Below are 16,541 nucleotides of genomic sequence, written 5' to 3'. Positions count from 1 at the left end.
TTATTTTTGAAGTTGTATCTGTGGTCATCCATCTTTTCTTTGTTTGTTCAGCCATAGTAGATTACTGTTTACTCACAACACTTGCAGAGAGTGGAAAAGCAGCCGCTTAGCTCCGCCTACCCTCTCTGGCAGACCAACCACTGCTGGCTGATGGAAAGCGCGTCACTAACTGGACACTGCTCGTGATTTTTTCGGCTTAAGTCGCCACAGACAGCCAGTCTGTGATACTGCGAATGCAAAGGCTTTCATCAGTGGGCCATAGGCTCAATCGCATTGTGTTACCTCATTAGGCGATTTATTTAAATGAAAATCTTCGAGATTATTACTTTCAGATTATTTTAATTGTGGTAGCTGACTACAGGTGTGTATATGTTAGCATTAAAAGCCAAGATAGCTTGTGGAATGTAGCGGACTCACTGTTCACACGTTCACATATTTGGTGGGAGGGCGGGTTAACAACCCTAACCCGGTAACGTAAAAAAACCTGTTCTCCTCTATCACTGCAGCCCGCCGTATTCTCTCACTCCTATGCACTGGCCAACAAACATATATATACATATACATATATACACATATATATGATCAATACTAAACGAGCTAACAAGCCACGTACTGTGATCACAGACACCAACACCTGTTAGCTAGTGCAAACATACAAGAACTTGACTCAGCTCACGACAATAAACACAGCAAGCCATATTATTTGTCCCATAATTGCATGAAAAAATTCCCAGCTCCAACCTGTCACTCAAATAAATATGGGTAACTTTAGGCAGAAATATAAATCAAATAGGGAAGTATTATAAAAATGAATACCACCTATGTTTTCATGAAAAGAGAATTAGTTATAGACACCATAACCAGGTGTTTTATTATGGGGCTTAATGGGAATTGACTCACTCTTGGATCCAGCCTCAAGTGGCCACTCTTGGAAGTGCATCTTTTTGCACTTCCTGTTTGGCTTTACTTTTTTCAGCCCTGGAGGCTGCTGCTTTGGTAAACAGAGACAGCACTTACAACTCAAACACTGCTGACATTAAAAAGGGGTACTATACGTGAAATTATTAAAAGACAGGAATTAAAAAAAGACTTACACTGAAATGCAAAAATAAACATAAAAATCATGTTCCTATGAGAAGCATTACCATGGTGTCACCCGGCTGCATTAAATACAAACTGTCAGTGAGTCAGCAACCTGCACTGTAACAAACATGAGGGCTTTCATGGCATTTAGAATCCTGGTTCAGAGGAAGATGTTTGCATGGAGCAGCTGAATCTGCGCTCAGGTACACGCAGCCAATGGGAGCGCAGGAGGGAGTGCTCATCAGAGAGGAGGCGGTCCGCCCCGGCGCACACACAGCACACCTTCAGATGGAGATGAAGTAGCAGCAGCAGTCGATCAACAGAGCAACAACAGCGTCTGTTCCGCGGATCCTGAGGTTTTTTCTTCAGGGGGGACAGGTGACAGACAAACTCTCAGCAGCCTCAGCGCCCATCGGTGGAAATTACCGCTCTTTCTCTCCCCCTCCTCGTGCGCACCCTCCGATTGCCACAATAGATGTTTCTCAACTACATGCATTTCGACCTGATCATCTAAGCCCCGGTCCGCCAAGATGGAAAATGCGCACACTAAATCGGCGACTGAAGTTTTGGACAACTTCGGCGTGAACGAAAACACTGGGCTGACTCTGGAGCAGGTCAAAGTCAATTTTGAGAAATATGGAGCGAACGGTGAGTAGTTTGATGCATTTATTTCAACCTTTAATTTCAGGTCGTAGCTGGTAGTGCGTAAAACACAGCCTGGATCGATTCATTTGGCAGGAAATCCAGCTACTACCGCTAAAATGTCAGGCTGTTGCAAATCGTGCGCGCAAAAACACAAACATATTCCCTCTGGCGCATTGTCAGTTTGGATGTGTGTAACATTCATTGATGCACTTGCCTGTGTTGAAATCACTCGTTGCATATTACACTAGCAAAAGTTGCTACATAGAGACTAACGCGGACATAATATTGCAAAAAGACTATTTTAGTTTAACCTGAAATCATTGGAAACATTCACCCAGGGGGACTATTTCTTCCTCCTGTCAAAGTAAGTACAGAAAGATTTATTGTCATGGAAAACCTTCAGCCCTCCCTGAACAGGTATTGACACTGTAATGTTGCTCCAGTGTGTGTGTGTTAGTGTGTGTTGTGTGTGTGTGTGTGTGTAAAGAACAGACATCCCTGGCTGACACTCAGGGATCAGGAAGTGCAGAGCAGGCAGGCTCAGGCTACCGGAGTGGAAGAAGTTGAGGTGTTACAGATAATGAAACGAAATCTTGAACAACCTGTTTTCACTTTCAACAGTTGTTCTGCACATGGACTCATACTTTCCAGCTCCAGTTACAACATAACAGACAGAAGTAGATACATAAAGTAATTAGGAGTCATACAGATAAAATAAATTCTAGTGTCAAAATAGTACAAGTGCAAATAAAGGTGCATTTTATGAGCTAAAATAAAGATAACGTTCCTTTTTAGCAGTGTTTGTCATGCAGCAGCCCTAAAACACAAAGGCCCCCCCTGAAGTCTTCATCATCTCTGACTCTGCTGGTGTTTTATGGGTATTTTTTCGTGCCGAGCTCCGACCTGACATCACCACACCTTTCCCTCCCGGTCTGTCATTTGCATGTGTGGCCAAGCTGTGGAGTGGAGCAGGCATATTGTGCCAGTTGAACAGTAGCCCTTTTGTTGCAGCCAGCCACTCTACCCAGGGGCTTGTGATGACTTCATGGAAAGAAAGCGACGTCTTGCCACAGATAACATCTCTTTCGCTTTTAGCTGTGAACTTCCTGCCGTGTGTGAGCGCGTTTCAGATGCTTGCAGCAAGGAGGGGATACCCTTGTTCCCTTTTTTGGGCTGATTTTATGGGAGTTATCCACTCTAGCAGCTCTTTTATGGGCCAAAAAAGGAGGGAAAACTGCATCAAATCGGCTTGTGTTTCTTTCCTTTTTCAGTGCGTGTCTTTGCAAAGTGATGTACGGCTGCTAAACGGCTCCTTCCCCTCTCAAACCGCAGACTTTGCTCCGTTGAAGTGTGCGTTCAAAGCTGTGTTGCGGGTGGTATGCTTCTCTCACTCCCACTGACATGCATGCACAGTGTGTCACTCTGAGGCATAGTTAGCAGGATCTCATTATCAGCAGCATCATTAACCTAAATCAACATGTCCACAAACAAGACCTCCGACTGAGCTCACACAGACGGCGTATGTCTTGGTTTGGGCAAGAGGAGGCAAGCAGGAGGTGAGATCGACATGATCGGGTGTCATTTCACCGCCGACGCACGCCTCAGAGTGTCCGCAGGAGGAGGCAGTGATGTGTTTGAATCTGGCATCACACGCCTCCTCCAAGGGACCGGGAAGCTTCACACTCAATGATGGGTCTCTGGATGAGGGAGGTTAATCAATTTAGAAACATGTGAGAGCTAGAGTTGTTCTAATACTGATACCAGTATCAAAATTGACCCTGATACTGCTTGTAAACGCTCGATCTGATAACATAAGGACCTATGTCCACTAACTGCGTTTTTTGTGCTGGCAATGGCAATGAGAGGTTCTCACTGACGCTAACTGTTGCTAGGTTACGAAAGTTGTCTGGCGGACCCTCTGCTAACCTTGGTAGTGACTGTTAAGTCAGTTTTAAATCGCTCCGTGTGCTTAATATTTGCTTTTATTCAAGGAAATATTACAAAGAAACATAAAAACTATGAAAGGAATCGTGTCCTGGCATTAACAGCAGCCCAAAAAAACAAGAGGATTCTCCTCCGCCATTGTTGTTGACAAAGGTGATATCAGAAGTCCCGATGATTGGTCGGTGAGGGATAACTGACATTGACGAGCGCAGCTGTGGTCCAAAAGTTGAACTATTTTCATCTGAGAGCGCTGTGAGCACAGCGGCTAAAAACAGCTGACGCTGAGAGCGTTTCTGTGCTGAGGACGCTGAGCGCAAAAAACGCTGTTAGTGGACAGATGCCCTAATTTATAAGTTCACTTGTTTCTTCTTCTCAGAAAGAGTACCCTACAACAAATTAACATTAATATATTATGGCAGTCACTAACAACTACTGTTTTGCCACGTTAGCAAACAACAACAGCTCAGTGTTAGCGGAGAGTCTGCTGTCAGTCAAAGCTAGCTAAATGTTATCTATCATGAGTTTCCCATCACATATATTAAGGCTGTATTTAATTGTTATTTAAAGTTAAGATAATTCAAAAAGGTCAACACACAATATAGTAGTTTAATGTTACAAAATCAAGGTCTCTCCAACATCAGGAAGGGCTGCTAGCTAAGCTGACAGCTAAAGTTAGCTGAGCTGGTTTCCACTTGCTTAGCCTGTATTAAAGTTAGGATAACTTAAGTGTGCTGAGTCAGGACTTAGAACACTAATAGCAAATATATCACATCCATACAGGGTTAGTAGCACAGCTGTATAAATGTTTTAAAGCACTGGTATCAGAGGGTAAGCCGACTTGGTATGAGCCAATGTTTAAGTCTAACAGATTTGGTATCGGAAAGGAAATAAATGGTAGCCTATAAGATGATCTCTACTGAGAACTGTCTCTTAGCTGCTCCCTCAACTCCACAATTACGACATGATTAAAGTGTCCTGCCTTATTACTTCTATAGATAACTTGGTTAATTGTTTAGGCTTTGTTGAAAGCTCTGTTATTAGTATGCATGGAAGCATCCTTTCAAACTTAAGGCTGATCTGTCTCATTAATCATTCTTTAAGGGTAGACGTCTAGTGCTCTTGTCCTGTTGGGAGGAGGATTTGACCTTGTTATAGATGGTACTCATTTGGCTTTTTGGGATCCGTGAGGAAAGCACATAAAACGTTGCCTTTTAAAGCCGCATTGTAACTAAAGACAGGTGAGCTGTGTTCAGGCGCCCTGGATTTCTGTCGCCTCTTTCATGCACTCATTTCATGAGTTTCAGATCCCTTCCTGAGATGATGGAAAATAAGCTCTGTCTGTCACCACATCTGGACGTACTTTGCTACAAAGCAGATGATGCTGCAGCAGAGAGGAAGCATGCTGATGACCTTTTGATCACACACTTTCATTTATTGCCCACGTTAACACACGTGCAGCAACACGCTAAAAAATGCAGCTAATTTACTGTTTACAAGACAGTTTATCACTTTCATTGTGAAATGCAGTAGAGGAAGTAGCAGGCCTCTCTCTTAATCTATCAAACACACACACACACACACACACGCTCTCTAATGTGTGTTTGTGCTGTTGCAGCTAGCGATGCTTGATGATCGTGTCCTGTGCGCTTACAACCCAGATTTCAAAGCCGTAGTGTGTTCATTTTTAGAAAGTGTCAGTAAGAGGGCATATTGTCCTCATGAGTAATCAACTTTTTTCGGGGTGTGTGACCTAGGCAGCAATTTCTCTTTTCTTAAGCTTTTCTTTTTAAGCTGACGCAGACGTGTAGGAGTCTCCAGGGAGGGAAGAGCTGTTCTTTCACAGGTGTTAATTTATTGATTCAGGACATTATAATGCCACAAGTTACACCATCAAAGTTAAGGTTGTACAGACCTTATAAAACAAAGAAAGATCGTTAAATTAAGTGGAATTATTAATCAAAGCTGTATAAATAAATCACTCCTCAGCTTGACAGCCTCTAAAATCAGTGTTTGTGCGTCCTGACACTCCCTCCTGCAGAGAACAATTGCGCAACATATTCAGGTTAAACGAGCTGGCAGTGCTTGTAATTGCACCATCATGATACAGTTTTTAATGATGGATACATTTATTAACCTTTTAGAGAGAAAATGATACTTTAAAGCCACAGTATAAACACAGACACACACAGACAGGCCTGAGTAAGTTCACTCTGCGCACTAAGCTTCTGTTAATCTCATTGGAATTAAGTCCTTTTAATGATTTGATTGGTTTGATTACTCCAAAAGTAGAAATGCAATAATCCTCTTAAAAGGTTTTTCCTGGCTCTGATGCAGTTCAGTGGGTGTCTGATGTTGCTGCTAACAATCATAAGGTGATCTCCTCCGTGGGTTCATTATTATTACTGAACCTTTTCGCGCTGCTTTCTGTCACAAACAGTAATTACAACTTCCTGTAGTGAAACCTCACTCTGTGTTGTTTCTCTTCCTGTTCTGCAGCTTATGTTTGAAATACGAGATGGTTTCCTGCTCCTCCTCCTTCATACCGACACACTTTATATCGCAGTGCACGCCTCATTTGGGGTTCCTCTTTACTTTCCCTTGTTCTGAAAACAGTCCAGATGCGAGTGAGATCGTAGCAGCAGTGTTGGAGGTGTGTGTATGGGCCGAGGAAGGAGAGTTAAGTCTTAGAAAAGTAATTTGGAGTCCTTTGGGTGTTGAGTCACTTCCCTGTTCTAGTGGGCTCTGTGTGCGCCTGCCCGGCTGCCTTCAAAGACGCTGTGATCCTGTTCGAGCTTGTCACTTGTCTTACTTCCCTCCCACCTCTGCAGCTGTCACTCAGGCCCTCACTGAGAGATGATGTTGAGTCACAGAGCTCTAACTCGCTGCTCAGACGCCCTGCAAAAACACGACCCGGTCCGCTGAGGAGATGTGTTCTTAAACATGTTTGTGTTTCATGATGGGGGGTGTGTGTACACAGAGCACATGCTGTACAGTATGTGTTGCCTTCAGGGCACCATAAAGTTTACAGGAGGTAATCTAAAAGAGAACGAGACACATAAGCTGTGTGTTTAGTATAATGAGCTGCATGTAAAGCAACTTATGTAGCTCATCAGTGTCTGAACAATAAGTACATAAAAGGAGTCATGTGTTTGGATCTTATGGCTGAACCTGTTCAAAAAGACATCACTGTGTCAAAACTAACCTCTCATCTGTAGTTCATTCAATAAAACATTGCCAACCTAAACTTATTAAGACAAATGTATATTTCTTTGTGGTTTTATATCCAAATTCTTTTACATGTACTTTTCTGATGTGAATATGATCCGGTCACTTTACGATGCTCTCATGCTATCACATGATATTTTGCTTGACCTTGTTTGACCTTCTTAGACACCACGACAGCATCGTGCTCCGTGCATTTTATACAGTTGTAAAAAGATATATCTCAGTATAAGATTTTCAAAGACAAAGACATTACTTAAATGCTTAATACAAAAAAGTACTATATGTTTGAAAATTAAGTTAAAGGTATAATAAGGAGGATTTGCGAGTGATGTGCGAGAACACGCCCACCCCGCCGAGCTAACACCAACAGCATCATGGTTACCTTTGCGCTAGCATGCTAACCGCCAGTTAGCTTGTCATACCCGGTTTGAGGCACCTACCTGTCCAACAGAAAGAAGGCCAACTCTGCATCGCTCTTTCACCATGTTCGCCGCTCTGAATGGGGCCCAGTTGCTAATTTGAACCACGCCCACACTCACCTGTACGCTGTGATTGGCTCAGGGAACCACAACAGAGCCCCTCCTGAAAACGTCCCACGCAAAGCAGAACAACAGAATAGATGTAGAGGGAAGGGTCTCACAAGGGTCTGCACACACACTCACACACACACATGTACAGAGGCCCAGAAGTGATGATTTATATTATATTTGTAAAAGTCTATATTTTATTTTTCTAGGAAAATCCTACTTATTAAACCTTTAACTTGGTTTAATTTAAAAAAAAATGTAGGTCTGACACCACCGTGCATTGAGTCCATAATAAAATAAGACTCAGTTTAAACCTCTGAGCATTTAAAGGAAAAGGCTGCAGATAATACCTTGTTTTATAGTTGTCAACAATTCTCAAAAATGTTTTGGTTTTTATTTTAAACTTCCCTAAACTGTCTCGGTACACAGACACAAGCCCATGTGAATCTGAAAATAGGTCATAATATATGTCGCGACTAAATAATTTAATTAAATTGGTGGCAGGCTGCATGGTGGTGCAGTGGTTAGCGCTGTCTCACAGTTAGAAGGTTCCTGGTTCGAATCCCAAACAGACATAGGTAGCCTTTCTGTATGGAGGTTCCCTCTGGGTACTCTGGCCTCCTCCCACAGTCCAAAGTAGGGTGTGTATGTAGTGCCGAGACGGCAGGACATACGCGGATCCAAAAGATGTTAAAAACCTGTGTTCTCTCCCACAGAGATGGGCTGGTTGTCCAAAGTGATGATATTTATTCTTCTAAAGCCCGGAGCTTTTTGCTTCGGCGCAGCAGCCTTTTCCTCTTGCTTTAGTGAACGAACCATGTTTAGTTTTTAGATCGTATCAAATTGGTAGTATTGAACACAGCCCTACTGCTATGGCCTCGTGAAACGATTGTATTGCATATATTGCGAGTGGCTGTTGGACGGTTTTTGTTTTCTTGTTTAAAATATTTCCTCACTGCTGACATTTTAGCCACAGGGTTTAGCCACAGCGTGTTTGCTGTCTGCCACCAATTGTTTACGACAGCTGACGTAAATGACCGGGGTGAGATGATCGACTCAAATTTCTGATCCCAGATCAGTTAAAAAATGCACAGATCGGCTCTGATCCGATAGTTGAGATTGGGATCTGGACATCCCTAGTCTAAGGACGTGCCCGTTGGCTTCATTGGTGTCTCTAAAATGCCCGTAGGTGTGGGTTTGAGTGTTAAAGGTTGTCTGTCTCTGTATGTCAGCCCTGTGATTGACTGGTGATCAGTACAGGTTGTACCCCGCCTCTCGCCCCCTTGCCCCAATGACAGCTGGGAACGTCTCCAGCCCCCCGGGGACCCTGAACAGGTTAAGCAGCATAAATAATAGATGGATGGAAATTGGTGGTACTTAATTTTTAGGGACTGTTACTCAGGAGTAATGTGCATTTAGGGACTCTTTATAGCCACAGATTAGCTTCTCCAGTGAGCCTTTACAGTTGTAGGACATTGTTATGATGTGAAATGTCATCCAGTGCAGCACTGCGGCTCACTGATTAGTTTTTAATCCACGGCACAGAAGAATAAGTGACAGTACATCGGGCTTTGGATGCACAGACGTGTATTACATGTAAGTAGGACCAATTCTTTGTTGGACTCTCAGAGTGAAGGTTTTCTAACCAGATTTTACAGTTACATAAACATCTTGTGCTTTGGGTGCAAGTTACTTCCAGTTATATTTTCTCCAGTTTGAATGTCCTCCATTCCTGCAGGGCTCAGATCAGAAGTTTTACTCCACCAGCCATCTGATTGGATAAAAGTGTCGCTCTGGTTTCTAAACCTAGAATAAACCCTATAAATAGCGAGGTGGTAACACAGATATTTCAGTCCGCCGTTTGGGGCTTTGCTGACTATTTTTCACAGCTTTCAGCTTCTGCAATTGGCTGCCGGGTGGCCGGGTGCCATCCTCCTCGCTGGCCTGTTGGGATGTTCAAAAAATGGTTCTTTGCACAGCTGCGACCTTAAAGAGGAAGCTGCGCGCCCTGACGAGATATCAGCTCAGTGCTAATCACCTCATGCATGTCCTGCTTGGCTGACAGGCCCTTTTCCTCTTTAACCCTCCGGTGGAACTCATCGTACTGTGAGGGCTGAAATGTGCAGACGGCTGATTCAGAGTGTTTTTAACCTGGATTTAATGTGCAACAGGCTGTTTGTGTGTGTAGAGAGCGGATGTAAACAGGAAACGCATAAACACAGATATCTTGGTAATTATCAGCAGTTTCAATCAGTCACGGCTCAGATTATCTAAAGTGTTCAAATGTGTCTGTTAAATGGAATTACCTTATCAGACTGACCGTAATGTGCTGCTTTCAAGATAAGATCACTAAGAACAAGCTTTTCATGCAGAGGTCATAATCTCAGGATTCATATGAGAGCGATGCTGCAGTGTAACTTCAGCATGAGATATCCTGTGCAACATCACGAGCAGCCTCTTTTTCCCTGACCACAGCTTGATGACATCAGAAACAGTCCGGCCAATCAGCAGCCGGAGCAGCCATTCAGCTGAATCTCTCGTCATTTTCTGTCTTAATTGGCTTGAAGAGATAAAATCTCCACTTCCAAAGTAATTCTCCCTTTCTGACAGGACAGACTCATAAAGAGAAGTTATCCGAGTGCAGCTGTGACAGCTGATGGTGTTTCCTCTCTGCGTGCCCACCATGGAGGGAGTTTCAGCTCGATCGGCTTATCAAACACTGCAGCTATAAAACGGTACTGAGCAGGACGTCTCATCATTCCTCTCCTCGCCCGTCTTTTCTAGTCTCTCACTGAAATGAGTCCATTATTGCCTTTCTTTGTCCAGAGTACACTGTAGCTGAAGTCAAAGTCATTTCAGACTGAGAGTCTGGATGTGTCAGCAGCTTTCAAACATTTGGATAAAGTTAGTAACTGCGGCTCACAGTTCGTCAGAGGTGTGGACTTGAGACTTGGTGACTTGGACTCGAGTCGAATCGAGTCACTGTTTTGATGACTTGCGACTTCACTTGACAAAAACATAAATGACTTGAGACGCGACCTGGACTTGCAAGTTAATGACTTGAGACTTGACTTGAGGCATGATGACTCGGATGACTTGCGTGTGTTCATAAGTTTGAATGTTAGCTGTTAAATATAAAATAATAAAATTCAATGTTGTCAAGTTTCTGTCTAACTATCAAGTATGTACGCAGCGCAAACTGGGAGTCATGATTGGACGACTGAAAAAGCTCCCGGTATGTGACTGTCGTGATTGGAGGACTGGCTGTCAGTCAAACTCCTCGCTATGGCAACACGCTACATCAAAGCCCCCAAAGAGAAGCCTCATCAGTTGTACTCGTTACTACTCAATACGGTCTCAGTGAGCCTTCAGTGATGTTCAACAAATTGTTTCCAAAATATCCGTATTGCACAGATATTTCTCCTAATTATTAATGGCTAGTTAAAAACTCTTCCATGCTTTAATGAAACCTGAATGAAAAAGACTGTCTCTAAAAACAACTTCAGAGTACTTTCAGCAATTTGAAACATAATAGCAGCTTTTTAAAAGTGCTTTTAAACCAAACAAAGTAGATTAAAGTTTCTGAACTGAAGTTTGCAACATAGCATGGCCTTTGGGATGACATTGTTGGTCCATTGGTTTAGTACAGACTGATATATAAACTTTTGGATGAATTGCTATTCATTTTGTGCAAACCTTAATGCTGCCCAAAGGTGTTGGTTATGTTATGTTTCTGTATTTGAGCAGGGACGATGCATAACGGACATTAACCTTATATAAAACAGGGAAAGATATATCGCACTGGGTTTTAGCAAATTGCTTTTTTCTGCCTGTAGTCCCTGGGCAGGTAAGTAAAACAAGAAAATACTAAGAAGACTAGACATTGACAGAGTACAAAATGCTTCCCCTAACCCCTCCACACACAAAAGAGTACACACAAGACAAGGCATTAAAAGCTAACCCATACCCACAGGGAACATTGGTGACACCAGATGGTCTAAAATTCCCTGTAAAGTATGTTACAACCTAATTCATGGATTGCCGTGGAGTTTTGCAAAGTCATTCATGGTCCCTAGAGGATGTATCTTATTAACTTTGGTGGTTTGGCAGATTTCCTTCAGTGCTACAAATGAGATTAACATTTTTGGTTATCAGTGAAAACTTTCAAAGGGATGGAATGTGATAAAATTCAGTGCCCATGTTCATGCCTCCCTCAGGATTAGGGCTGCACATTTTATCAGCTACTTTTAAAATTACAATACGGCCAAGGGCAATGTCCATTCTGCAGAGGCTGCAGCTCTTTGATCGAGGTAGAATTTGTGACCTGAGCTACTAATCTTGTTCTCATAATGATGTTTGGTACAGACCCCAACAAATGTCACATCATTATGATTTTACAGTGAAATATAAATTGTGAAGCAAAAATATTCATTTCCATAAATCATATCGCATTTGTAATTTCTGTCAGAACACTCTAAATATGCAATATATCTATATTGCAGCACTTCTCAGGATGGATTCAACTTTTGGGGATCCATTAACTTGTCATCTGCTGACTTCTGAAGGTCAAAAACTTTATTAGTCCAAACGTTATGTTCCGTAATGCAGGTGAATACCTGCAAAACTAACGACTTTTCAAGCAGCTGTAGCAAATATGACCACCCTTACATGTCACAGTGTGATGGTGACCATGGTAAACATTATATCACCATGTTGTAAATGTGTGCATGTGTGCATGTTAGTATGGCTTTGTTAGCATTTAGCACCTCTGTCATTCTCACAAAGCTGCTAGCGTGGCTATAACTCAATGTTTTGTTTGATGGTTGTTTGATTGCAACAGCTTTAGTCCAGTGTGAGCCGTTTCCTGTCCTGTGATGACTGAAGAGTATCTGCATGTCAGGGCGTCGTGTCCTGCTTTCATTATACTGCAGAGCAGTGATTAGTGACTTGGGAACATTTCCTTCTCTGCTCCCGTTCTGATCCTCTGGGCGGGTGACAAAAGTTGTGTATGACTACCTCAAAGAAGGGAAGGTGAAAATATTGACTCTGTCAGACTGTCAGACGTCTCTTCTGCTGTTACCTGCGATGCCTTCTAAGCAGCAGAGATAACAAGGTTAGGGAGGGCTACATTTATAATTCACATTTGATACGGTTAATGCAGTCAGACCTTTTCCGGTGGGAGAACACATTAGGGTAGTGAGCGGATATAGGAAGCCATAGTAGTCATTAGAAGTTACCTCATCATGTTATTTATATCCCTGTTTTAAATTCAAGTGGTGGATGGAGTGGGATCCTGGAGCAGGAGCCAAGGCCCGGCTCAGACTCCAGGAGTTTCTGGACTATTTAAAGCAGATTCACTCCTCCTGTCACTCAGAGGAGGAATCTGGTTTGGGAGGGGATTACAGACCCAGTCTTTAACCTTCTGAAAAATTAGCATGCTTATCGTGTCACCAACAATTTTAAAATCTGGATGATTACATCAGCACTTCCAAAGCAAAACCACGATACCTAATTAGAGACAGCAGGAGAGAAGGAGACAGCGCTATAGATGATTTCTCCAAACAACAATAAACCTATAACCCCCTGAGGCTAACGTTAGCTAGCATACTAATGTTGACAGAAAACAAACAGTTATAATCTCTCCTCCAGTTCTTCATAAAGGATAAACATGTTAACCCAGTTTCAAAAACATTTTCTCATTCAGACTGGTTCTTTTGTTTATTTGTACTGCAAATCATCACTACAGCAGTTTGTAGCCGTTTGATTTCATCTGCTATCCAGTGAGATCTCGTAGGTTGGTACGTTGCACCCTTAAATCACAGAAGATTTTAAACTCCTGTAGTCTAAGCCCGGCCTTACTTCCAGAGCAGGACAAAAATTCAAACTGAAGGAGACGATAAGACAAAGCCATTGACAGTGTTTTGAAGCAACGGTTAATATTTTAGCCCTGACGCTAACGTTAGCTAGCATACTCTGTTGACAGAAAATGTACAGGTACAATCTCAGCTCCAGTTCTTGCAGAATAATATAGAACCTGTGTTGATTGTGTCACCTTGAACATTTTGTCATCCAGACCCGTTTAGCCTTCTGCTTTTGTTTCCCGTCATTTAGTAACAACCGCAGGATGAAGTCAGTCCCAGCTTTGTTTACATCTTCTCCCCCCGTGACATCACTAGTTAGTTACGAGAAGTTCAAAATCTGATTGAAGACGTACTTTCCCAGCTGGCCCACAATAACCACTGAGAGAGAGGTGTATAAAGTTTGCTACAAATAGATGCCGACATTGTTTCCAAGCATCGATAACATTCTGGCCTCTTAGTCAGTAGTATGCTAGCTTGTTTTAGCCTACTTTGATGCTAATGGGACTTTGCATACTACTGTTGACAGATAAAAACTGAAACAATCTCACCTTTAGTTCTCTGAAGAATAGACGTTGACCATTTTGACACAAAAACTTCTCCTTCAAACTTGTTAATCAATCTGCTTTTGTGATTCTGTCAATGCAGGGCATGACTGTAGCAGGCTGTAGTCTCAGTTCAGGGGCGCATCCTTCGAAGGCGCGGTCTACAAACGTTGCTAGTAGCCTGTGTAGACCGCTATGGCTGAACTTAAATGAGACGGTCTGGTCTACGGAGGATTTCCTGTTTGCATCACCAGCTGTTCTCACCCGTACCCTTGCGCCACCAAACACTGCTTCTGTCACTTAGCAACAGGTAGCTAGCGGGCTAACTAGCTATCATCATCATCGCAATCAGCCTTAAAATACGTCCTTCGCAGGATGCAGCCCCTGGATTGGGACACAGCTTGTGTTTTGGTAACATCACGTGAGACAATACGAGATTACGTTAGTTGGTTTGTTGCTCCCTCGCTTCATATTACCCTGTAGTGAGTGATGTGAAGTTACTTTCAAATCTTAGTGTTTGCATGTTTGAGATTAGTGAGGAGACTATTTCATGTTTTTCCTTATGTTGGTGTGATTTTTTTTTAATAAGACTTCAAATCTCCTGTAGTCTGAGCTCAGCCTTGGTGCAGCACAAGTTTTACTCCATGCGCCCACTCCTCCTTAACTAGCTGGCTGCTAGTGGTTTTCTTGGAGGTATGTCTGCCTGCCTGCCTGCATGCATGCTACCATTCATGCTAGCTGTTTATTAGCAGCGTGGGGAGGCTTGATATTTGCTTGTTCACATCAGAAAGTGTGTAGGTTTTTGATGCCTGTGTGCTGAATCAAGGCCCTGCTGATTACATAACAGTTATTCTTGGTACATTTTGACAGACACTGGCATGTTAGCCAAGTCGCTTTGAAAACTGCTGAGAACTTTGTCATGTAGCTTACACAAGAGGGGCCTGAACTGGAGCTTGTTAATGCTGCTCAACCACACACTGATGTGATGTTTATTTGGGGGTCTAGGTAATCGGGGCTGTAATTTGTTAATGGACTCAGTCAGACCAGAAAGAGGAGCGTTGGAGGAGCTTTAATGAAAGCTCCTTTATCAGCAGTAGGTTGCAGTGCAGAGAGATAGATGTCCAGTTTCCTGCTTTCCTTTCTGACTCTCTGGACACAGAAAGCAGCTCCCTGCTGTTGTTGGCAACTGTCTCCAGGAAGTGTCTCCCCTCTGTGCTCTGCGCTGAGCGTAAACAAGCTCTTTTATTCATTGTCTGGGCCGGGAGGGAAGCGGCGGAGGTGGGGAGGTGCTGTGGGGACACGGAGAGAGAGAGAGGGAGGTGAAGTCAGTATTCAGGAATGCGCCTGGGCAAGCCCTCGGGTTGACACAGCCCAGATGACTGTGAGGGAATCCTTGGCAGAGGGAAGCCGGGGAACCCCGTTCACCACCTCCAGCCCTCTCCCTCCCTCCCTTTCTCTCTTTCCCCTCTCTCGTCTGTCTCGTCCTTTCACTCAATCCGTCTTTGTCTGCAGCCCTCAGCCAGCCTGTCTGCCATAAAAACATTATACAACCATGGAGGCGCAGTAATGGGGAAACCGGCTTATGTCAGACTGGTGGAGCATGGAAAACCCACTTCTCCACATTTCTGCTGCTGCTGGCGGAGTGCAGCCAAAAGTTCCCCCGTGAGTTCAACCGTGTCCAAGCTGAACTCTGAAAACCCTCCAGACAGCAAGTTTGAAAAGCTCCTCACAATGACTCATCAGCTGTTATTACACAGGAGGAGGAGGAGGGTCTCTTATGGAGCTGAGAGACGACCTCTGCACAGGGTCAGTCGACTTTAAAAATATGTTTTATGGAGGCGTTATCAAATCAAAGCGCTTGCTTTTTATCCCTTTTTAAGAACTTCTTTTCTCTTTAATAGCTTGTTTTTAGTGCCGTAATCGGTCTCCCTTTCTCTGGTTTTATTACACACCAAATTAGGGAAGTTATTCCATCTATCAGACAACTTTTTCATTACCTGTTGTGCTCTACCGACCTCCCAAAAACAACATTTGTAAGCGTTGGATCAATCCCAGGACTCTTAATGTGAATTAAATGTCTTTCCTCCAGTGGCACGTGTAATGCGAGTGGCTGCGAGGTTCTTTGTTTTTGGAAGGAGGCTGCACGTCATGGCCCTTCCACTTTCCAGCCGCTGTCTCTGCAGGGTCACGTTTGGGACTCGTGTATCGCAGTCTGGGCAAAACATGCAGAGAAACACAAGGTTTCCACTTCTTAACGGAGAACTCCCACTCTACCAGAAAGAACAAAACAAGGATTTTAAAGGCAGAAAATCGAGCTGTAATTGAGTCAATCAGAGTTATGTCATCGCTCATGGAGCTCTCCTGATGATGGATGTTGTTTGTTACGTTGGGTCTTTGCGTTGGATTTGATGAGGACCTGACAAACGCAGTGACTAATCACATCTGTGTCTCTTTAAGGCGACGCTGATCAGCAGTACTTGTCAATAGGAATGATTTTAGAAAATGACAGATGTGTGTTCAGTGACTCATGAGTGGTGGGTGTTGTGCTCTGATTATCAAATCACCAGCGAGGAGAAAATGCTCAGCTCGTCTCAAAATCCCCCCAAAAAAGACGGATGAGAAATGACAGGATGACGTGAAAAGAAAAGAGCAACCTGTTGGATCCTGAGGTGTGTATTTACTGCGCTAAAGAGGTTTTAGTGCGACTGATCACT

The 16,541-nt window shown here is 43.3% G+C and overlaps 1 protein-coding gene across 2 annotated transcripts in view; it reads left to right on the top strand.

Moving 5' to 3' along the window:
* The first annotated feature begins 1,380 nt into the window (after window positions 1–1,380).
* atp2a3 (ATPase sarcoplasmic/endoplasmic reticulum Ca2+ transporting 3) overlaps window positions 1,381–16,541 on the top strand; it is a 66,274-nt gene continuing 51,113 nt past the window's right edge. For both annotated transcript variants that reach the window (XM_069673256.1, XM_069673266.1), the window contains exon 1: window positions 1,381–1,731. In XM_069673256.1, coding sequence (XP_069529357.1) covers window positions 1,614–1,731 — 118 coding nt within the window. In that variant the 5' untranslated portion in view covers window positions 1,381–1,613. The remainder of the gene's footprint in view (window positions 1,732–16,541) is intronic.

Source organism: Semicossyphus pulcher, unplaced genomic scaffold (assembly GCF_022749685.1).
Source record: "Semicossyphus pulcher isolate SPU_LCO1_2020_fin unplaced genomic scaffold, fSemPul1.0.p SCAF_10, whole genome shotgun sequence".
Taxonomy (NCBI): Eukaryota; Metazoa; Chordata; class Actinopteri; order Labriformes; family Labridae; genus Semicossyphus; species Semicossyphus pulcher.
The sequence above is the reverse complement of the archived record's forward strand: the minus strand, read 5'-3'. Positions and strand labels throughout refer to the sequence as shown.